Here is a 24,868-nt window from a genome sequence, read left to right as displayed (position 1 = left end):
GTGTAATGTGCTGCGAATACACAGAAGGAAAGATCCCTTATCGTTTAGCTACAATATAGCAGGTCAGCAACTGGAAGCAGTTAATTCCATAAATTATCTGGGAGTAGGCATTAGGAGTGATTTTAAAATGGAATGATCATATAAAGTTGATCGTCAGTAAAGCAGATGCCAGACTGCGATTCATTGGAAGAATCCTAAGGAAATGCAATCCGAAAACAAAGGAAGTAGGTTACAGTATGCTTGTTCGGCCACTGCTTGAATACTGCTCAGCAGTGTGGGATCCGTACCAGATGGGGTTGATAGAAGAGATAGAGAAGATCAAACGGAGAGCAGCGCGCTTCGTTACAGGATCATTTAGTAATCGTGAAAGCGTTACGGAGATGACAGATAAACTCCAGTGGAAGACTCTGCAGGAGAGACGCTCAGTAGCTCGGGACGGGCTTTTGATGAAGTTTCGAGAACATACGTTCACCGAGGAGTCAAGCAGTATATTGCTCCCTCCTACGTATATCTCGCAAAGAGACCATGAGGATAAAATCAGAGAGATTAGAGCCCACACAGAGGCATACCGACAATCCTTCTTTCCACGAACAATACGAGACTGGAATAGAAGGGAGAACCGATAGAGGTACACAAGGTACCCTCCACCACACACCGTCAAGTGGCTTGCGGAGTATGGATGTAGATGTAGATGAATGATAGAATCATTTGTGAAACGACTAAGTTTGTAAACTGTTGGCATGCTTCCGTGGTGAAAGTATTCCGTGCACGGCAAACTGGTGCTAGTCAAAATCAGACAGTGGCAACTGTGGAGCACCTTGGGCTATAACTGACATAAGGTGAACAACGACTGAAGATGTGTATTGGTGAATAGGTGTGCAACTGTTGAACAACTGACGTCCAGATGGACCAATGAGATACCAACAGTGTCTCCTCAATGATCGTCCAGCGAACATTGCTGCATATGGGTTTCTGCAGCAGGCACCTGACCCATACATGCATTCTGACTGTTGTTGATCGGAGACGCAGGCTGAAATTTGTACGCCAGTACTGCAGAGGGACGCCTACTGGTTAGCGACAGGTGGCAATTTCAGAAGAATCACGTTCTATCCTCCATCGGACAGATGGCCATTGTGCAGCATGAAATGTCTGAAAGCAGACACCCTGCTACAATCATTTGAAGGATCCAGGACTGAGCTCATTCCCTGGGTGATCTCGTCATTCTGGTAGGCACAACAGAACTACACAGTATGCTTGTATCCTACATACAGTTTGTTTTTCCTTGGTAAGATGACATCTACCAAGCAGAACAATGCAATGTGTCACACAGCTCACAGTGTACGTGGGGGGTTCGAAGAGAACCAGGATGAGTTAACTGTACTCCGCTGGCCACCAAACACATTAAATCCCAATCAAGAATCTGAGGGACCATCTCGACTGGGCTGCTCCTACCGTGGATCCTCAGCTGGAAAACCTGTCGCACTGGAAGTTGCATGGCTCCACTGTCATACCTTCCAGAAGCTTATCGACTCTCTTCCTATATGGCTCTCAGCACAGCAAAAGGTGGTGATCAAAGCGCTCACGTTACTGTGACTGGTCGGTGTATTTTAGCGTCATTTTAGCTACTCGAGGCATGGATACATCATTGAAGATTGCAATGTACATGTTTATACAGTGTCTGTGTCTGCACAGTAGAATGTCCTTCAGACATGCAAGCGCATTTGAAGGATATTGTAATGTGGAGATACAGACACTGTATAAACACAGACACTGTAACCATCAATGACTTTGTGTTAGAGTTTAAGAGAGCTTTGGAACACTTATGGTGAAATAAAGCGGAAGCTATAGGTAACATTCCTTTGGAATTGCTAAAATCATGCTTGAAAAGACAAACTAAATTCAAGTTCAGTATGGTTGGCAGAATATTTGACTATGTAGATACACCATCAGAATTTCGGAAATATCTTGACCGAGGGAAGTGGCGCAGTGGTTAGCACACTGGACTCACATTTGGGACGACGACAGTTCACACCCGCGTCTGGCCATCCTGATTTAGATTTTCTGTCTTCTCCCTAAATCTGTTCAGCCAAATGTTCCTTTGAAATGGCATGGCCGACTTCCTTCCCCATCCTTCCCTAAGCCGATCTGACCGATGACCTCGCTGTTTGGTCCCCTCCTCCAATCAACCAATCAAATACCTTCTCTAAAATCTACGCAATCACAATGATAGCAATGGCAGATACGTGCAAGAACTACCATACATTTAGCTTAACAGCTAATACATACAAGTTGACAATATGAGTAATCAGATGAATGGAAAAGAAATCTGAGTGTCTGTTAGGTGACGATAGTTTGATTTTAGGAAAGGTAAATGTGTCAGGCAGTTCTGACATTGCGCTTGGTAATGGAACCAAGACCTAAGAAAAATCACGACGTGTTCATAGGATTTGTCGACGTACTATGGCTATTTGGAAAGGGAGGAACCATCGGTCGTGAAATGGAAACCACTGTGAAAATCCAACGAGGCTTTTCACAGACATTTTGGGCAGTGTTTCTAGTATGCCCATCGATCGCATCAAGATGCTCTTTTCAGTTGTGAGCGAGTAAACGTGCCTAGAACAACAATGTCTCCTGCCAAGTAGGAGGACCCGCTGAGAGACTTCGCCTTAATGAATGCAGCCCACCTGACACAACTGCCACGCACTTGCTTCTTCATAGCAATTCTAAGCGGCACTCTGCAGGGGCAGTGAAGACGCTCCTGCAGCCTTATCGATGGGAAGTGTTCGATCACCCACAACACAGCCCTAATTGATTTGTCCTGAGTATCATCTCTGTTCACATGAAACGCTTAGGTGCAGGCTACGTGCTATAGACCAGTGTCGAGAATTATTGGAAAGCACAGGCGGCTGCCTTCTATGACGATGGTGTTGTAAATTTGGTATAACGCTCCGACAAATGTCTGAGTCGGAGTGGCGATTATGTAGATAAGTACCTGGAAGGTGTAGCTAAATGTGCAAAGAAAACAGTTTTGATTTTCACTGTGGTTTCCATTTTGCGACCTATCGTTGCTTACTTTCTGAAGAATCCTCATAGAAAAAGTGTTTGACAGTATAAAATATTACTGAATGTTTCAAATTCTCAGAACAGTAGTTGTAAGCTGCATGGAAGTGTGGTCAATACTCAGTATGTACTAGTATCAAGGGGGTAAAAGAATAACATTGATGTGACAGATTCTGCTATTGCCATTCTACCGAAAATTGTTTGGTTCTTTTCCGTTGCGACAGTGATCTATTTTTTATGTAGTATTGTACAGGAGACTGTGCTGGGAAATTTGAATAGGCATTCGTGTAGATGGTTGATAGTACCTTTGTCTTATTGGCTAATTATTGATGTGAGTACTCTTATCTCTATACAATTATGCAACCTGCAACGCCTTCAACAATCATGTGTGAGACCTGCACTTTCTCCCACTCAGTACGCGGAGACCGTCAGTCCTACATAAAAAATGAACAGGCGCTTTTTGTAGGGAATATAATGGAGTTACATTCTGCACTGGGGTACGCTTTCGAGGGGATAACAGTTTTCGAGTTACTCAAGAAAACCGCGTTTGAAAGTCTCTTTTGTAGGTTTTTCTTGAATAATTCGAAAACTATAGCCTCTAGAGAAACGTATCCCAATACATAATTTAACTACATTAAATATCCTGCATAAAGGTCATGTTCATTTTTTTTTGTAGGACTAAAATTTTGATCGTAGCGAGTGACAAAATATGAAAATCCTTCACCTGGTGTGTGAATGCATTGATAGTTGCACAAAACTGGTCGGCAGGAGCAGCTGTATAACTCTGTGTGTAGTTGAACGCTAACGTAAGTAGCCTTAATAAAGTCAGAGAGTTGTCTTCTGGTTGTTGCCATGCAGTTAACTGCATAAACTAGTCTTGTTTTCATTTTTACTGCCATGTGGCCAGGGGCTATTGGCTGTTATCGTTGTTAGCCCTATTCTATCTGCTGGGAAGAAGATTTTTGCATTTTCAGCTCATTGTGCTGAAGGTGTTTTATGTTGTTATTATTGTCTTGTGGAGCCATACCTTCAAGAACTGCATTGGGTGGTAAATTAAGTACTGTTATGTTATCATTTCTCTATTAATCCCTTGTGCCAATGTGAGGTAGCCGTGTGGTCTAAGATGCCTTGTCACGGCCCGCGCGGCTACCCCCATCGGAGGTTCGAGTCCTCCCTTGGCCATGGGTGTGTGTGTGTGTGTGTGTGTGTGTGTTGTCGTTAGCGTAAGTTAGTTTAAGTTAAATTAAGTAGTGTGTAAGCCTAGAGACCGATGACCTTAACAGTTTGGTCCAATGAAAACTTACCACCAACACCTTGTGCAAAAGAGCCTACACGTGCAAAACCCCCAGCCCAAACCGCACTCCACCCAAATTCTGCGCTACACTTTAAAAAAAGCTAGTTTTTCACGCATCTCAATGTTTAAGGCTGCCAGAAAATTTGGGCTAAACATAAATGAAGCCAAAACAGGGTACCTCGTTATGATGTATGGTCAAAGTCTGACTGCTGGTCATCTACAATCACTGTAGGTTGGGGACCAGTCCTACAAGAGAGTGCGTGAATTAAAATACCTATGGCCACTTTTCAATGAGAACTCGTCATGTGAAGCAGAGATCAATGCCAAAATACAAGCAGGAAACCGATCTTACCACAGCCTAGCTCAACTGCTTCCGTCCAGATATCTCTCCAGACAGTTCAACTGTACAAAACCCTGATCCAGTCAGTTGTTCTATATGGCTGTGAGACATGGATTATCCGGGTACAGGACTTCCATAAGCTCCTCGTTTTTGAGAGAAAAGTGCTTTGGAAGATCTTTGGTCCAGTATTGGATGCAGACACAGGGGAATGGAGGATCAACTACAATCAAGAGCTTGAACTATACCAGCAACCCAGCATAGCAGGAACTGTCAAAGCCAAATGAATGCAGTAGGCTGGCCATGTGGCCCAGATGGAAGGTCACAGACAGCCTCGGAAGTTCCTGGATTTCACATCTACAGGAAAGTGACCTCCAGGAAGACCCAAGAAGCGTTGGAGGGATGGCCTCCATGAAGATTTAAGCCAATCATCAATAATTGTGGATGGATAGCGAATAGCAGGAATGGACATAATACAATGGAGGAGGAAACTTGTAGCAGCATGCAGTCCACTGGGCCTGATCACGTAGAAAGAGAAGGAGAAGGAGGAGGAGGAGGAGGAGGAGGACAAGGAGAAGGAGATTTATGCTGCTTTCTGACGTTTTAACAGCCAGTAGTGGACGAGAGATCGAGTTGCGATTTCAGAGTGAGCAGACATGTTTTTCTCATGCGACAGAGGTAGATGACCCACCTGCGCTGGAGGTGGCTGATAGCTGACTAGTGGGGCTTACCCCACTGGTTCCCCATTGGCCGCCCCCTTAGACGACCCAGCAACTGCAAGAGGAACCTGAGTGGCAACATGAATGTGGACAATGACTGGTACTACAATACGAACTTGGCTGATAAAAACATGGGCTTCGATGCGACTTCTGCTGCAGAAGAGTGCAAAAGGGCAGTGCCTCAGACAGCTAGTGATACAATCCGTCCTCAAACTAGCGATGGCAGCTTCACCAAACCGGATAAGAAGAAGCTCTCTTGACCAAAACAGGTGACTGTACTGTCCACACTAGAGTTCAGCAACGATTACAGCGTCACTGCAGTGGATGATCCACTGACCATGAAAGATCTTCTGACCACCACCACAAGAAAAACTCCCACCGATAGTGATTCGCTACCCAAAAAGATACAAGAAGCAGAAGAATTGGCTGACTCATAACTGCAAGCACCCTTCATGGTGAAACAAGCGTGTGGTGATAAGATGAAGCTGGTCTTCACCACCACCCAGGACTGCTGAAGATATGGTCGCAGGTTCAAATCCTGCCTCGGGCATGGCTGTGTGTGATGTCCTTAGGTTTAAGTAGTTCTGAGTCTAGGGGACTGATGAACTCAGATGTTAAGTCCCATAGTGCTCAGAGCCATTTGGACTACTGAGGGTCATGGTAATGTTGGACAGAGCTGGCATACCTAATTACAGCTTCCCCATAGTCCACCCATAGCTCATCAAAGCCATCATACATGGCATATCAGTATCCCTCACCAACAAGAAAAAAAGAGGACCTGGAAGGCATGAGTTTAGTTACCAGTATTTTCACCTAACACGCCACCGAGAGCAACACAGCTCACTCTGATGTTAGTAGTCATACTGCAGGGCACTAAGGCACACCAAAAGATCTTCCAGATTATGCACCTTGGCTGCCTTGTGCTTGCAGTTGAGAAACTCGGAGCTACAAGAGACATGTAATGTTATCGGGTGTCAGTAGTTTCCTCAAGTCACCCATGTGGATGCACTATGCCGCCTCGATGTGTTAAATGCGGCGAGGGACAAAAATGGTTCAAATGGCTCTGAGCATTATGGGACTTAACATCTGAGGTTATCAGTCCCCTAAAACTTAGAACTACTTAAACCTAACTAACCTAAGGACATCACACACATCCATGCTCGAGGCAGGATTCGAACCTGCGACCGTAGCGGTCGCGCGGTTCCGGACTGTAGCGCCTAGAACCGCTCGGCCACAAGGGCCAGCGCGGTGAGGGACATCTCAAGACGCACACTGAAGTGTGACAACTGTGGTGGCCCCCACCCTGCAAACTACTGGGGATACCAACACTAGAAGGATGCCAGATGCTGGATGCAAGGACTTCCATTACTGCAAGTTGAGAAGAAGAGAGCAGCCACTGCCATGAGATGCCAATCTACAGCTCCTAAGACTGTCTTAACCAGAAGTTTCCCAGTGTTCTGATACTTGGCCCCATCTGCCCCAGTACTCTCACATTACAGTGTCAGTGGCAGGTCCTCAGACGCCATGAAGGTGTATGATGCCTCCCCTCCACATTATTCGACAAGCCATCACTTCAGCTGTTCGGGTGGCACTCAGCAGCCCGCTCCATGCCTGCAGATGAACCACATCGCTCAAACCAAGAAACGCGCGACTGGATGAACCCATCATCATAGTGATGCGGAATGCCAAGTTTCTCTATCCACAACTTTTGGACCTTCAGCATTTCTTACAGAAGCATGACGTCGACATATGCTTGGTGACAGAAACATATCTCAAGCGAGGTATCCATGCCAGTTTTGCATATTACATCTGCTTTCACAACGAAAAACTCACAACAGGTGTTGGTACAGCTAATCTCTTCACTACATCACTTCGCTGCCCCAGCACCAGACTTGCAAGTGATAGAGGCTACAGCAGTAGACCTGATGACCTTTTTAGGCACTGTGACGTTACTATTTGTCTACCGGCTACCTGGAAGATGTGTGAACTTTGCCCTGGCAGCACAGCAACTGTTTGCTGCAGTTGACTTCAATGTCAAACATGTGGTGTGGAGCTTCCACTTGGAGAACGTCTATAGTCACCACCTTTTCCTTGGTGGTCTTCTGAGTCGCTGAAGAGCCTGCACTGTGGGATGGTCGTCTCGATCTCAAGGGGACAGACTAACTGTTTTCGTGAAGATGACCTCCGCAACATCGAGGAGTGACGGCGAATTTACGCTGAGGACGTGGATGGCATGGTGACCAGCTTTACTGCCTCTATCAGAGATGTGCTAACGGCTGCAACGATGCTCCTCGAGAAGATACGACCGCTGAGTGCCATCGCTGTCACACGAAATTCTCGCCATGACTCATGACAGGAACCGTCTCCACAAGGACTGGCGACTCATATGCGATCGGATGGCTTTGACAGGCGGACTAGTCTCCTGCGCCACCAGATACAGGTCGCCCTGGTAGATGTTAGGGACCATCGATGGAAAGACAAGGGTGCTTATCTGAAACGTGACGCCACATCCTGGGATATGGTCCGCTACTTCCTGTGCTCAAACCCACGCCTCTCATCATTTCAGACGCCAGCTGGCCAGTCTACAAGCCACAGGAGAAGATGAATGATGCTGCACACATATTTGAAGCCAACTGTCACCCTATGGACGAGCCACCTCGGATTTTCCACATGTACAAATGACTGAGGGCAGGCTCACCACGCACCTTGTTGGAGCAGATACCATCGATGCCGATCTTGAAGGCCCTATCGCAGCCCTGAGGCCATCGTCCCGAATCTATCTCTGCAGGAAGTTAAATCGTGTCTTCTGCTTCTCCCCCTCTCCAAGGCCTGTGAACATGATGCAGTACTGAGTCAGGCCTGAGGGAGGCTGACACTAATTGCAGATATGGCCACTTGCATCATCCATAGTAAGATGTACCCTCAGCCACGGAAACGTGCTCTCATTGTTGTGTTCTGAAGCCAGGCAAAAAATTAATGCTGATACTGAGAAATGTTGACCTATTAGGCTACTTCCCTTTCTGCACAAGGTCTTTGAACGAGTCCTTCTGCTAAATATCTCTCAGACAATTACTGAAGATTTACTTACACCTGTGAAACAGCTTGGGGTCAGAGAAGGACACTGAAGTATACTCCAATTCTTTCGAGTGGTTGAAGAAACCACTACTTCCTTCAACTGTAAGGAATATTGTAGAGTCCTCGTTTTGGATGTGAACCGAGCGTTTGACAGCATTTGGCATCCAGGCTTACTGTACACACCTTTCGTGTTTCGTTTCATGGCCACCACGTTCAGCTAATGGAAAGTTATCTCCGAGGGAGAATATTCATAGTCTAGCAGATGATGCCACCTCTTATCATCCAGTGCATCGAAGCAAGTGTCCCGTAATAATCTATCCTTGGGCTGGTTCTCTACCTGTTGTAAACCTTGGACCTACGCAGAGTGCTTCAAGTTATTAGGCAATTTATTGGGGACGACACTGCCCTCCATACGAGATGGCCGCTGGTCATTCGCCGACATTTGGAGGAGGTGTTATCTGACCTAGAAGATTGGACAGCGAAGTGTTGGATAGGCTTCAAAGCGACTAAGAGCCAAGCAATACTATTCGCCAAGAGATATTGTCCAATGAGGCCACAACTGCAGCTCTTCTGCGAGACTATGCCATGGACCGATAATGCAAAGTACCTTTATGTCACCTTTGACCCTACGCTCACCTGGCAAAGGCACATACACAGTGTTGATCGCAAGGTGCAGCAACGACTTGGCGCACACTGCCAGCTCCTGCGTGAAGGATCCACCCTGCCGGTCGACTGTGGCCTCACACTCTTCTGGGCTCGTGTGGGGCCGATCATGGACTGTGTGTGTGTGAGGCCTGGGGCTCTCCGGCCAACTACCACCAGTGATACCTACAGCAGACGTTGAACGTCACACCGTGCAGCATATTTCATGTACAGTAAAAACTCGATTAACCGTCACTCTTTAAACCGTCAGTTTCTGTTAACCGTCACTGCTGTAACAGCATAATAATACTGTAATAACAGAATGCCCTAAGGTGCAGTGACGCGTTCGCTTTGTTTATTTACTCTATTTTAGTGGGAAGTGAATGTACCCGCCCGCCGTAGAATGGTACACAAAATATGACCTTCAGTTCACGTGCTAACAGATCTCCCACTTTTCTTGTCTTTGTCTCACTTGTGAGTCAACAATCACCACTGGATCGGTTTCCAGTTGTGGCGAGAAGACTCCAATTGTCGCAATGTATCTAGCGGGCTGTGCCGTGTTACGTGTTTTCCACTTGAATAAGGTTTATTGACAAATATTTTACACTACCGTACTTAGTGCAGGTGTGTGTGATACAGTGACTTGATACAATGTCTGAAAAACGTAAACGTGTTGTTTTAGGACTTAATCAAAAACTTTTGTAAAACGCTTAGAAAGGGCGAAACTGCGACAAGTGTAGCGCTGATTTATGGTACTGGAAGAACAACAGTTAACGATATAAAACGTGATGCTGATAAAACAGAATAACATGTGTCAACAATGCAGAGCATGGATGGAGATGTGCGAACAAGAAAGACAATGACACCTGCAAAATATGATGAATTGGACACTGCAATGTACCGATGGTTTATACAAGCAAGAAGTCAGGGGATTCCACTTTCAGGGCCTATAATAATGGCCAAGGCTGTTGAAATGAACAACAAACTTGATGGTGACTCGTCTTTTAAAGCAAGTATCGGATGGTTCGACAAGTTTAAATTTCGTCATGGCATTCGCCAACTTGATATCAGTGGAGAAAAACTCAGCGCGGATAGCTCTGTAATTGCTGAGTTACGGGAACAATTTAAAGAAAAAATGGCTGAATTGAATCTTGTTAGGGAGCAAGTTTACAATTGTGATGAAAATGGGCTTCATTGGAAGGCTTTACCACAAAAGACATTAGCATCACTCTCTGAAAAAGCTGCTCCGGGTTTCAAAGTACAAAAAGATCGCATCACTGCTATGGTTTGCGCAAATGCTACCGGCAATCATAGGCTACCCCTACTTGTGATTGTGAAACAAGAAAACCTCGTGCATTCAAGAATTTGAATTTGAATGCTCTCCCTGCACAATACTACGCCCAGAAGAGTGCTTGGATGGATCAATCAATTTTTTATGACTGGTTTCACAAACAATTTGTACCTCATGTTAGAGCACATTTGGCTGAAAAAAAGTTGCCACAGAAAGCGCTGTTGCTATTAGGCTATGCCCCAACGCACCCTACTTGTGAAATGAAAAGTGATGACGGCAACATAACATGTCTCTTCCTTCCAGCAAACACCACTTATACAGCCCATGGATCAGGGAATCATCGAAAACGTGAAACGTCGTTATATAAAAATATTTATCGAAACTTTGCTCTCATCTGATGAATCAACATCTGTAAAACAGTTTTGGAGGTCTTACAGTATCAAAGATGCCATTTTCAATGTTGCCAGTGCATGGAGTGATTTGTCAGTGTCAAACCTCAAGAATGGCTGGAATAAACTTTGGCCTCAACCTACAGGTGAGGAATCGGAGGAACCTGAGTGTGTGACAGTTGACGAGATGGTCAATTTGTGCAATAATTTACAAATCAGCACAATCAGAGTGGTTAGAGTGTGACAAAGTGGACGGGGGTTTTCAAATTTTGAGTGATGGACGAAATTGTTGCCAGCGTAAGTATCGCCAAAGAAGAAGAAGAAGGGGCTGATGATGACGAGTGTTCAAACCATGAAGAAAAACAAACTATTAGCCATTCAGAGGCCGAAACAATGCTGACCAAGTGTATAGAATGGTTTGAAAGTCAAGAAGAGGCTAATGCAACGCAGGAACTACTGCTCAGAAAAATACGAAATATTGCCGCGGTGAGAGCTCGAACATCGAAAAGGCAGAAGAAATTGACTGACTATTTCCAAGCTAGATAAACTATTTCACTTGTAAGTTTATAGTACAGTACAGTACTGTACATTACGTATTTTGCAACTTTTGTAGCTACTGTACGGATGATTTTATCATGTAATAAATAGTTTTATTTGCTATTACAATCGTGTTTAATTTGTTCTCGCTCCGAAATATTATTATATTACTGTGAGAGAGATATGTGTCCATACATAAAATAATTGATTGAGGTTATGTTTTGGAGGAATACAGTGTTTCTGTTATCCGTCTATTCGCTCAACCGTCACGACCACGGTCCCGAAGATGACGGTTAATCGAGTTTCCACTGTACCTCGGTGGTTTCTGGCACAACCCTTGCACGACCCAGCACAAGTAACGGAGATCCTGGCCTATTCTAACATTATGCCTGCAGGACGCACAAAAGGACAAGGGATCCCCCTGGCGGCTCATCCACCAACTCGACCGATTAAATAGCGACAGAGAACAATTTTGGCGGCCAGTGGCCTTATTTGAATGATAGTAAGGCCAGCTTACTACAGCCCTGCAATTCATGTCACTATCGCTGACTAAACGACTCACCAACACATGGAAGTAATAAATACAAGTAATACACATTGCTGTTGCAGTAAATGCCCCAGGGCAAACACTGCCTTGCGTCCTTCATCCCCAGGAAGAGCAGATAGCTGATCATGCACGCGAACCATCGGATGATAAGACTCTGCGGAACCACAAGCAGCTCTGAAGATGTCGAGCGCAGATGTGGACGTAACGTTAGGATCGGAAAGGTTTCAGTGCTCATGACCATACAACCAGGAAGTTTCATCAGTGACTGTGTGTCTGATTTAACTGTTTATTAATGTATATGGTGTTTGTTTTAACTTTAGTCAACTAAATATCTCGAAAATTATGCTCCATACAGAAAATTTTTGTAGGTGAAGAGTTAACGTCAGTAAAGAGAACATCTGTCTGTGCTGCAAGTGGCCACTTCCTAACCAGCCCCTCGTACATGGGCGAGATCAACAATGTAATTAAAAATGGGAACTCCCATTTGTATTATGTATTAGGATTCTATGCCAAAAATGTGTATAGTTCACTCAAATCATCACTGCCCATTCATGGTATATGGCGCTGTAATCGACAAATATCAAGTGTGCCTGTTTTCGTGTTTCAACCGACGTATTTGATTCTACATTACGTTTACAATGTATGGTAACGTAGTTTTCTGTTCTCTACAGGGTTGATTGTGGTGAGACCCCAAATCATCGGAATGCTTGATTTTGGTAGCCACTCTCGAATCCACCATAAGGTTCACTAAGTTCGCTGTTTGTCCCCATCCAACCACCATAACCATCGCACTGGTGGAATGCAGTCCACAACCATTAAATAATGTCCATGAAACGATAGTGATGGCGCACCCACCGTGGATACACACATATCGTCTAAACACTCACATTCTCACCTCAATGCTCAGTGCCCCACCACATGATATGCCACTGCAGCGCCGGGGGGTTTATAGTATGAACAGCGAACTTCTTGACACTACTCCGATCTGGAAGCTGTTCTGGCAAGCTACGTAATGGATGTTGCATCTGATGCAGAGAAGTCCGAAATAATTTTAATTTATGGCAAGGCTGCAAGCAGCACCCGAATGGTGAGAGGCAAGGGAACTCACCAAAATGAAGCATCCCAGTGGTGAGAGGCTAGAGGACTCACTGAAACCAAGCATGCAAATGGTGAAAGGCAAGGGGACTGACCAGTATAAGGTATCCTGGTGGCCACAAGAAACTGTTACATCCACATTGTTGTTCCTGGGTCATGCTAAACATAATTTCTAACAAGTCATTGAAACATGTAACCATATTGTACTATAATGTTAAATGTGCAAGACTACAGTAAATTTCGAACACAAATATGAACTCAATATATAAAGTATGCACCCAACAGGATACATAAGTTCAATGTAAATACCATGATCAGGTTTCGATACCACTAAGGATGTCTTCTTCATAAGGAAGTCACATAAATTGTTCAAAATGGTTCAAATGGCTCTGAGCACTATGGGACTTAACAGCTGTGGCCATCAGTCCCCTAGAACTTAGAACTACTTAAACCTAACTAACCTAAGGACATCACACACACCCATGCCCGAGGCAGGATTCGAACCTGCGACCGTAGCAGCCGCGCGGTTCCGGACTGCGCGCCTAGAGCCGCGAGACCACCGCGGCCGGCACATAAATTGTATGAGATTAAAATTGTCGACATACATGGTGAACTAAGAAGCTCATGTTAAACAGCACAATAGGAACTGTTAGAATACAAAAGTATACATTGACATAAATGAAATATAGGATCAGATGCATCTGTTATTAATTGCAGATTCCGGCACACTTGATATTTGTGGATTACAGCGCCATCTACCACGAATGGGATACAATGGTTTGAGTAAATCGTACGCCTTTTTTGGCATAGTATCTTAATATCCAGTAAAATGTGTGGGGAGTTCCCATTTTAAAATACAGAGTTGACCCTCCATGCATGAGGCATGGTTTGGAGGTAGCCAGTAGCAGCTTTTTTTTTTGAACATTTTTTTGTGTTATGCGTCGTTTTCGGGGTATTTAGTTGTCTCAAGGGAAAACAAACACCTGTGTATGGTGAATTCTCTGGAACCATAGGGGCTGGTTCACCATTACGGCGCGTGGAGTGGCCAGGCGGTTGGAGGCGCCATGTCATGGACTGCGCGGCCCCTCCCACTGGATGTTCGAGTCCTCCCTTGGGCACGGGTGTGTGTGTGTTGGTCTTAGCATAAGTTAGTTCGAGTAGTGTGTAAATCTAGGTACCGATGACGTAACCCTACAGATTCACACTCATTTGAACTGTTATGGATTAAAACAGACTGATATGCCGCAGTGTACCTTGGGACAGGGGCTCGAGAAGGAAACGCTCTTGCTCTGGCCAGGACTGTCGCCCGTTGGCCATGATGCCCATGGCTGCGTTGAGCGGCTCGTCCCTCAGGAAGAACCGACGTAGAAAGTCCACTAGCTGTGGGCTGTCCCTAGCCGTCAGCGGCCGGATGGCGTAGGGCACCAAGGACATGTTGCAGGTAGCACTGCGAGCTTCCTGTACATAGAGAAAAAAGCTGTAGAAATGGAGGTAACTCCAAAAACATTCTGTGTTGAATGTGATGGAACTCAGTCAGGAGTTTAATAAAATACACTGACGAAAATAAAAAAAATACGAAAATCACGCACCAGTAAGGAGCCATCCGAATAAGATGGAAATGGGTAGATATGATGTACATTTACAGCCAAACAAATGATTACAGTTTCAGAAAAGGTTGATTATTTGTTCAACATTGTGTGTTGGTTCACCTCTGGCCCCTACCCAAGAAGTTATTAAGCTTGCCATTGACTGTCCTCCTGATGGGCACAGTGCCTAATTCTGTCCAAGTGCAGCGTTTGATCATCAAAATCTCTAAAGAGTTGGAGGGCCCTGGCCATAATGATCCAAACATTCTCATCTAGGGAGATGATCTTACAACACAGCTTGCCTAGATAGGTTTCAGCAAGCATAGAGACAAGCTGCAGAAACCGTTGCCCCATGGAGGTGGGCGCTATCGTGCTGAAATGTAATACCGGGATGGCTTTCCATAAAGGGCATAAAAACTGGGCATAGAATATCGTGAACGTAGCGCTGTGCCACAGATGACCCACCAAAGCGCCCTGTTATGAAACGAAATGGCACCTCAGACCACCACTCCTGGTTGTCGGGCCGTTTGCTGGGCGACAGCCAGGTTGGTCTCCCACTGCTGTCCGCGGCATCTCTTATTTATTTACATATTTATTGTTCCGTGGCACCAAAGTAAGAAGAAGTCTCCATGGTCATGTAACGAGTCAATGCATGAAATTATAACACGATAGTAGAAACAGGTAAAATGAAATATAAGTAACATATTCAGGCAACAATCCGTAAGTTTAAATAAAGGAAATCTACAATGTAACACTGGAATCTGATGAATTTTTCAGCTCTTGCAGGAGCTCCTCGACAGAATAGAAGGAGTGAGCCATGAGGAAACTCTTCAGTTTAGACTTAAAAGTGTTTTGGCTACTGCTAAGATTTTTGAGTTCTTGTGGTAGCTTATTGAAAATGGATGCAGCGGAATACTGCACTCCTTTCTACACAAGAGTCAAGGAAGTGCATTCCACATGCAGATTTGATTTCTGCCTAGTATTAACTGAGTGAAGTTGCTAACTCTTGGGAATAAGCTAATATTGCTAACAACAAACGACATTAAAGAAAATACATACTGTGAGGGCAATGTCAAAATTCCCAGACTATTGAATAGGGGTCGACAAGAGGTTTTCGAACTTACACCATACATAGCTCGAACAGCCCGTTTTTGAGCCAAAAATACCCTTTTTGAATCAGAAGAATTACCCCAAAAAATAATACCATATGACATAAGCGTATGAAAATACACGAAGTAGACTACTTTTCGTGTTGAAGTGTAACGTATTTCAGATACTGTTCTAATGGTAAATAAAGCAACATTTAGTTTCTGAAGAAGATCCTGAACATGTGCTTTCCACAACAGCTTACTACCTATCCGAACGCCTAGGAACTTGAACTGTTCTGTCTCGCTTATAATATGCCCATTCTGTCTGATCAAAATATCGGTTCTTGTTGAATTGTGAGTTAGAAACTGTAAAAACTGAGTCTTACTGTGATTTAGCATCAGATTACTTTCCACAAGCCATGAACTTATTTCATGAACTACATTATTTGATACTGTTTCAATATTACACACAAGATCCTTCACTATCAAGCTGGTGTCATCAGCAAACAGAAATATTTTTTAATCCCTGTAATACTAGAAGGCATATCATTTATATAAATAAGAAACAGCAGTGGCCCCAGCACCGACCCTTGGGGAACGCCCCACTTAACAGTGCCCCATTGGGACTACCACTCTCAATATTGCGGATAATTACCTTCTGCTTTCTGTTCTTTAAGTAAGAGGCGAACCAATTGTAAGCTACTCCCCTTACTCCATAATGGTCCATCTCCAGACAAATCTTCAGCCTGGAATCTCAATGGCAGGAGTAGGATTGTCTTCAGTGATGAGACACACTTCGAACTGAACCCTGATGACCAACGAAGATGTGTCTGGAGATGCCCCAGACAGCGGAGGGACACCAACCTGGCTGTCACTCGCCACCTGGGCTGACAATCAGGAGTGATGGTCACCGCACTCTTACAGCACAGCTGTACGTCTATGACATTCTATGAACAGTTTTGTTGCCCTTTATGGCAAGCCATCCTGGTCTTACATTTCAGCACGATAACGTCCGAACACACATTGCGAGACTTTCTACTGCTTGCCTTGCTGCTTGCCCTCATGCTTACCAAACCCTGCTTCAGCCAGAAAGATCGCCAGATCTCTCCCTAGTAGAGAACGTTTGGAGAATTATGGTCAGAACCCTCCAACAAGCTCGGGATTTTGAAGATCTGACACGCCAGTTGGATAGGATTAGGCATGATATCTCTCTGCAGGACATCCAACAACTCTATCAATCAATGCTGAGCTGAATAACTGCTTGCATAAGGGTCAAAGGCGGAGCAATGCGTTATTTGTGAAGCTCTATCTTTTGAATAAATCATCCAATTTTTCTGAAATTGTAATCATTTGTCTGTCTATATTATGTGTGTGGTGTCACCGCCAGACACCACACTTGCTAGGTGGTAGCCTTTAAATCGTCCTCGGTCCGTTAGTATACGTCGGACCCGCGTGGCGCCACTATCAGTGATTGCAGACCGAGCGCCACCACACGGCAGGTCTAGTCTAGAGAGACTCCCTAGCACTCGCCCCAGTTGTACAGCCGACTTTGCTAGCGATGGTTCACTGTCTACATACGCTCTCGTCTGCAGAGACGACAGTTTAGCATAGCCTTCAGCTACGTCATTTGCTACGACCTAGCAAGGCGCCATATTCAGTTACTATTCTAAACAGATAATATTGTGAATCATGTACCGTCAAGAGCGACGTTCATCATTAATGGATTAAAGTTAAGTATCAAACTAATTACGTCCGCTTTCTGAATTCTCATTCCTTGTCATGTTCCAGACCTCACGTCAGTATAGTTCTTCCCACCTCACGCCAGCCTGCGTGAGCTAAAACGCGTGCATTTCGGCCTCCTCTCGTAACACGGTGTTGGCTCTTCTGATAACACAACAATGTGTACATCACAGCTATCGATAGCTGTCTGTATAACTCTTTCGTGGTGCGTCCTATTTTGTCTTACAGTCTATAAAACTAAAGTTTCACCCTCACACACACACACACGCACACACACACAGACACACACACGCACGCACGCACGCAAGCACGCACGTCACAAACATAACTTATCAAACGCCATTTTGAATTAAGGCATACTGAGCTGAATTCTGTATTTGGTGGTTTTTATATTATAGTGGTTCAAATAGCTTTAAGCACTATGGGACTTAACATCTGAGGTCATCAGTCCCATAGACTTAGAATTAGTTAAACCTAGCTAACCTAAGGACATCACACACATCCATGCCCGAGGCAGGATTCGAACCTGCGACTGTAGCAGCCGCGTGATATTATAGTGTGTGTGGTATGAATATAAGCTGTTTCGAAGAACCAACACACTGGGGGTCTGTCGAAAACGCGTCGTTTCGGGTACAGTTTGTTATAATAATGTTCCAGTGTAACCTCAACTGCCAGCACGAAGATGAAGAATGCAAGAGCAGAGAAGGCTGTGAAACGACTTCAGCCAATAGCCTGCTGACTATGACGGCACTAACAGAACAGTTGTTAGTGATCCATATGCATTGCTTACATGGACACTGTATATAGTGAAGGACACTGACTTGTTTGCATGTCGGCCATCGCTTGCGACACTTTCTTATACATACAAAGTTAAGTATTGTCAATCTGCTTTATTGAAATAAAAACGATTAATGTGATTTGCTTGAATTATTGTATAGCCTATCAAAGAAAGCAACATCCTTTAGGCACCCTATAAGAGGCGAATGGGCAGGACCCCACAAATAAAAGCACTCCGTCTTCAGGCCACAAGTAGCCCATCGGGACCATCCGACCGCCGTGTCATCGTCAGGTGAGGATGCGGATAGGAGGGGCGTGTGGTCAGCACACCGCTCTCCCGGTAGTTATGATGGTTCTCTTTGACCGGAGCCGCTGCTATTCGGTCGAGTAGCTCCTCAATTGGCACCACAAGGCTGAGTGCACCCCGAAAAATGGCAATAGCGCATGGCAGCTGGATGCCACAAATAAAATGAGAGGTTATTACATATAGTTAATTAAAGACCTCCCATATTTGATGCTTTCAGTGGCCCAGCATTGAAATCTGCAGACATTTGCGGAAGGGTTGCAGTTCTGTCACGCTGAACGATTCTCTTCAGTTGTCCCAGGCCCTGTTCTTGCAGGATCCTTTCTTGGCCTCAGTGACGTCACAAATTTGATATTTTACCAGATTCCTGATATTCACAGTATATTCGTGAAATGGTTGTAGTGGAAAATCCCCACATCATTGCTACTTCGGAGATACTGTGTACCATTGTTCGTGCGCCGACTATAACACTATGTTCAAACTCTCTTAAATGTTGATAGCCCTCCATTGTAGCAGCAGTAACTGATCTAACGACTGCACCATACACTTGTCAGGCATTGCCAAGCGCAGCGTCGTTATCTGCCTATTTACATACGAGTGCTTCGGTGTACAAGGTACTTTCAAGGCATAAAAACACCTTCAAAATAGACCAGAACGGTAGACACAAAACAGTCTCCTTCGACAGTGAAACATACCTGTTTCGATTTGTTAAGGTGAGTGAAAGTGAATCTTAAAGTGAAACTTAATATGTTGGTGACAAAGTTCAACTGCAGAAATGTGTAGATAAAGCTAATTGCGAGAATCTCAGGAACATCATGCCGTCAGAAACTTATTGTAATCACGAGGTCTGACTATAAACTTGGATAAACAAAATTGATTACTTTGCAATTAAAGTTCATCCCTGTGAGATTTAATTAAAGAAAGAATCTGTTCACTACACAATTTGTGTTACCTGGGTGCAAACTGATCTTCTAGTTACAGCACGTGTCAATAACAGCGCAGCAAAATCTAACTACGGAGATACACAGAGGTGCCATGCGTTCTCGAAAAACATTGCTATCATTCTTGGGTCATAATTTTTTGATAATGGTTTTTAAATAACTGAAAATTAACTGACTCTTCGGATGTGGACAAAGACTCTGGGCTAAATGAAACAAACTCCAATTCCAGTCCCTTAGACTTAGTACTCGTAGCATTTAATTAAAGTTCAAAAATACTTTAAGTTTTCTCTGAAACCACCTAACAATAATGCAAGAATTATAATAATTGAACTTTAAAAAATGGACTTTATATGTATAACCTCTTCTTAAATTAAATTCCAAAATATAATTCTTAAATTCACTTCTTTTTCAATGACTGATAAATCCTAACAAAAAAGTGAAAAGTGAAGAGATTCCTGATGTAGATGTCTGACAAACAAAGGATGTCGCATTATCAAACAGCTACCACCAAGAAAACAAACTTAATCATTACCTGTAATCCATTCTTCACAAATATGTGAATGTAAAAATCAATTATTTTTCTCTCCAAAATAAGTCTTCTGCTGATTCATAGTACAAGTCCATAAATCTCCGTTGTTTGTCCCTTGCTGCTATTAAACCGGAACTCGACTTGTAACACCTATTTTTGACCTATTTTGTATCTCTATCGGTATTTCTACGTCAATTTGTAGTATGGCTTATGTATGATGTTGTATAATTCTTTGACTATGTATACATGTTTCAGTGAATTTTTGGTAATTTACAAGAACGATTGCCTGTCGAAGTCGCGGGGTCCAAACTATAAATATCGAACGTGCGGTTGTAAATCGATCATGCGATTCGGGTGGTGGGTGTTATGATCAATTATTTGTGATCGTCATTTTTATCTGTTTTCCGTCGTTCCCTTACTTGCTTTAAGTTACATACCACCGTGAATTAATGGCAAAAAGGGAATTGTTCCTGTAGCGTACACATTACATGTACTTTCACATGAGGACAGCACCGACGACGAGTCAGGAAGGTCATTTACTTTGTAATTACAAGTATTTTTGTAACAGTCTTCTTTTGTCATTGCTGTAGTGACCATAGAGTAAATATCTCTGGAGTGAGCATTGCGTTCTGCGCATGTTGTCAGCATTAAACCAGGATTGTCACGAGTTTTCGGGACTTCGCTGTGCGTGTGTGCTTTGCGCAGAGTTAGAAGTTTATAATATCAAGAGTTTTTGTTGTGTTTCACCGTTTGTTGACAGTGTAATAGCGATGGAGAATTACTGTTGTTGCTACAGATGCAAAGAAAAATATGTGAAACGAGGGATAGTAACTTTTCATGGGTACATACCATGTAGCTCCAATTATAGTTATCATATTAGTAAGATTCACTGTATATGTTTAAAAATTTTGAGGCGCATTATAATTAAGGCTTGATTCTGTAGACCTATTTCTCTACGATTTTATGACCATAAAATAGATATTACAGATCGTCAAAAGCATACAAACAATCGTTTCCTCTCGTAAATTTGCTAGTGGAACAGGAAAGGGAATGGTTTGTTCTTTCAGCAAATACTATCCTCCATGCATTTATCAGTGACTTGTCGATTATGTGTATAGATTACTCAGTCTACTATTTATTTAATGAACTGGGAGCAAGTACGTAAAATGTGTAAAATAAATAGTTCAAAGTGTCACCAGTAAGAATAGTTGTGCTTTAGGTCGCAGAAACGAGAAAATAAATACGCAGAAATAGCAGAAAAAAGGACGAATTGGCAGGGATATAATCGTTAATGTGTGTCAAGTCGTTTTGCAAGACTATCACTGGAAAAATGTAAGTCAGGCTCTGTAATAGTATAAAGTGACGTATCATACCGAAAACTACCAAAAATCGAGGGCATCTGAACTGTGACACCTATCGCAAATAAGCAGGATGTAATATCACTTGCCCTTAAAGGTTACGTAGCTGGTATATTTCCGGTATCAAATGGATACTCTTAAATTGTCTGGGCAACATATATAAATAATCCCCGACACGTACGAAAAGAATCCGTCTGTACTAGGGATGTAGCGACATTCTAAATACACAGGGCGCTGTACGGATAAACACACGACGTCCCGAGAACACGCGAGCAGGGCGGCAATGTATGTTGACAACACAAAATCTGTTCTGCGCATGAGAATACTCACTCCAGAGATATTTACTCTATGGTAGTGACCACCGTAAACATACTTATAACGCCCACCACCAGAGTCGCGTGATCGATTTAGGATCGCACGTTCGATATTTATCGTTTGGACCCCCTGACTTTGATACGCAATCATTCTTGGTAATTACAGGATTTTTGAACGATGTTGTTTAAATTACGCTTGATAATTTAAATAACTACTGAAATGATTGTTCTGTAAAGTACCATAAATGACTTGGTCTATAATTAGGGAACGTAAGGTTCAATGTAAAAGATGTAGGGAAGCTCTGCAGGTACGGAAGTAGACTAGCGGAGTGGAAAAGGTGTGGTTGGGGCGCAAGTGGCGACTCGCCCTTTGTGACGAGTAAGGAGTCTGAGCTGAGGAGTGCTGTGGTTAACACCTCGCTTGCAGTAGCAGATCATTGTGGCTCCTATTCCTGGAGTTTTGGGGTCAGAAGAGTATAAGGGCAGTATTTATTGGCTTCGGAAGCTGAATTTGGTGATACCATTATCATGGCATAGTCTTTTGGCCCTATAATTATTTCGACGCCAAGAAGATCAGCAATGGGGCGAGGCCAACAGTACTGTCATAACTGCATCGCCGCCAGTTTAACAGCCATTGCATATTGCACCACCAGTGCCACCTGCCTTCCATTAAATTGCTTTGTATTTGGCACTCTGTAAATGGATGAGGTATTTGTGAAATTTGCTTAGTTTTAATAATAACTGTGGTGTTACTAAACACTACCTTACAGCCATGATTATCCCAAATCGCAAACCTGGACAGAAATCCTATCCTAGTGAATTTAATTCTGAGTGTCTTAATTTATTATAAGAAAGTGGCTGAACTTGTATTTAATGTTGTGTTATCTCTTACATAGCCAATTATAGTTTTGAGTAGGTTGTTTATGAAAGCACATTTGTTATTTAAAGAGTTTTAGTTTGTTGTGCTTTACTTAACTAGTGATTAATGATAAGAATACTTACCTTGCCTCATACATACTGGTGTAGGTATGTTAATGAGTACAGTTCTTCAAACCTTGAAAATTTAAGGGTCTTCATAGACCAGCCTAGTTATTTAATGAAGCAGTGCAAAGACTCCTTCAGAGCCAGCGTATTTAGATTTGCATTCTGTTTATTTGCTTCAAACCAAGTTTAAGAAAGAACTGTTTACTGTGTTATTTATTCTAATGTAAGTTGGTTAGTACACAGGCATAGAGACCCTGTATTAGGCAATGAAGTTATAGATTATGATCATCAGTAGACCCCATGATTTAAAATCAGAATCATTTAAAGCTTTTCCCTGTTCTGTATTGCTACTAGATGGTATTTCGTTTCATAAACTGTTGCACCTAGTTCATTTAAGGTACGTGTTGTTGAGAGACATATATTGCTGTTTACTGTGTTATTGGCCATTTGCTTATCAGACTTACTATTTAGGACAGATACCTGCAAGGTTGGGTTACTGCATTGTAGTGCGAACAAATATAAGAAAGAATTTAGTGTGTATGTCAAGGAAGGTTAGGTTAGCATTAGCACCGCCTTCTGCTTTAGCATTTCTCTCGACACAAGAATGCCAAATTAGGCTGGCGACCGGTTTTAATATGTAATGTTACAACTTGCTTTTGTACTGGGAGAACGTCTGTTCCTGACCCACAGTTTACTATTGTTTATACTCTGCTGGAGAATGGCGGAAACGAATCCCAATTTGATTGCTCTGTTTCCATTAGGTTATCTCACGGTCACAACTTTCAAAAATACCTTGCAGAGGTATAACGTGAGCATCGACTATCGTGGTAGCGTCGGTCGGTGGTAACGTCACAGACTGTTCACACCTAACACCAAAGTTCAACTGTCTGCATCGCCTATCTCCTCGCGATCAACAGGTAAATCTGGTGTGCACCTTCACAGTGCAAAGATCACCTCTAACCCGTCCGTATGCGGCGTAGCATCTCTGTTGAGTCTGCGCGCATGTCTAACAAGGAAGGGTCCGAAGTGGTGCGACAAATTTTTTGAAACTATCTACACGGTGATTAGGTTAAGATTCCAGGTATCACACACTGCAGCCATTCACCTGGTGGGCCCTCGTTTGCGACTAACTGATGGAAAAAAGTTCGAGATTTGGTGTGACACTCAATGGTGTTAAAATAGGTGTATTAAGAAGTCGGGTTGCGTCGTATATTAAATAGGATAGCAACTTAACATGCAGCAAGTTGTAGGTCAGAAACACATCAGATGAAAATAGCTTTTTTTATTTTTAAATCTTGAAGTAGGTGAATTTGATCATTTTTATTCAGTTAATTTATTTAAATGTAATTTTTTAGTTCTATTTCTTTGTCACATTATTCTAATCATAATATCAACTACTTCAATTGCTCTTATTTTTATTTCCAGCATTCTTTCTTCACCTGAAATTTTTATTCATGTATTTTTAATTAATTTTAATTATTAGTTTCGATTTTATTTCTTATGTTTTATCACCCTGTTTTTCCAGTCATATTATTGCATTCATTATATGTACTTCTTATTTTGCTTGAATTTTGTTTTACTTATAAATGAGTCTTTCGATTAAATTTTCAGCTTCGTTCTTTCGTCCATAGTGCAATAGGTACTTGGGTAACGTTTTAAATGTTTCTGTGGCGATTACCATGCGAAAAAATTGCACAGCTGGTAACAAAAATACATTTTTTACACCATTGCACAAATATAGATTATTTCGTCTTTTGATTTTTAACTGATAGATCGGAGTTTTCAAATAATTGAAGGTCAATAGAGAGATAGAAATTTCATATTCACGAAAAATCCGACTGAAAAAAGAATGATAAGTGGTACCTGGGTTCTTAAGCTATATCACCGTATAGACAGTTTCAAATCTCGATTGCCCTGTTGAGGATCTCTCCTTGTAAGCAATTCAAACCTTACGAACGTGATTTCAGACAATCAGACCAAGAAAAATTCCTACAAAAATTAACACACACATGCCTTTCATCTGGTTAAAGCCAGCATATCTAGACATGGAGCAACTGGCACAATACCAATCTGTGAATTCTACACCGACACAAGGCGATCCGACAGCACCGAGTGACACAGAGGGTTTCATGATCACTCCCGAAGACACAGCTGTACCATTTACTGCTGCTACGCCAGAACTAGAGCTGTTGATAAAGTATAGATACATCGACAAATCGATATTTATTCACGAATATATCTATAGATAAAAGACATGTTTC

General features: G+C 43.0%; 1 protein-coding gene across 1 annotated transcript in view; it reads right to left on the bottom strand.

Moving 5' to 3' along the window:
- The window catches only part of LOC124775457 (arylalkylamine N-acetyltransferase 1-like), a 75,288-nt gene that overhangs the window by 30,366 nt on the left and 20,054 nt on the right, over positions 1 to 24,868 (bottom strand). The window contains exon 2 of the mRNA XM_047250290.1: positions 14,240 to 14,444. Coding sequence (XP_047106246.1) covers positions 14,240 to 14,420 — 181 coding nt within the window. The 5' untranslated portion in view covers positions 14,421 to 14,444. The remainder of the gene's footprint in view (positions 1 to 14,239; positions 14,445 to 24,868) is intronic.

Source organism: Schistocerca piceifrons, chromosome 2, assembly GCF_021461385.2.
Source record: "Schistocerca piceifrons isolate TAMUIC-IGC-003096 chromosome 2, iqSchPice1.1, whole genome shotgun sequence".
In the NCBI taxonomy this organism is placed as follows: Eukaryota; Metazoa; Arthropoda; class Insecta; order Orthoptera; family Acrididae; genus Schistocerca; species Schistocerca piceifrons.
The sequence above is the reverse complement of the archived record's forward strand: the minus strand, read 5'-3'. Positions and strand labels throughout refer to the sequence as shown.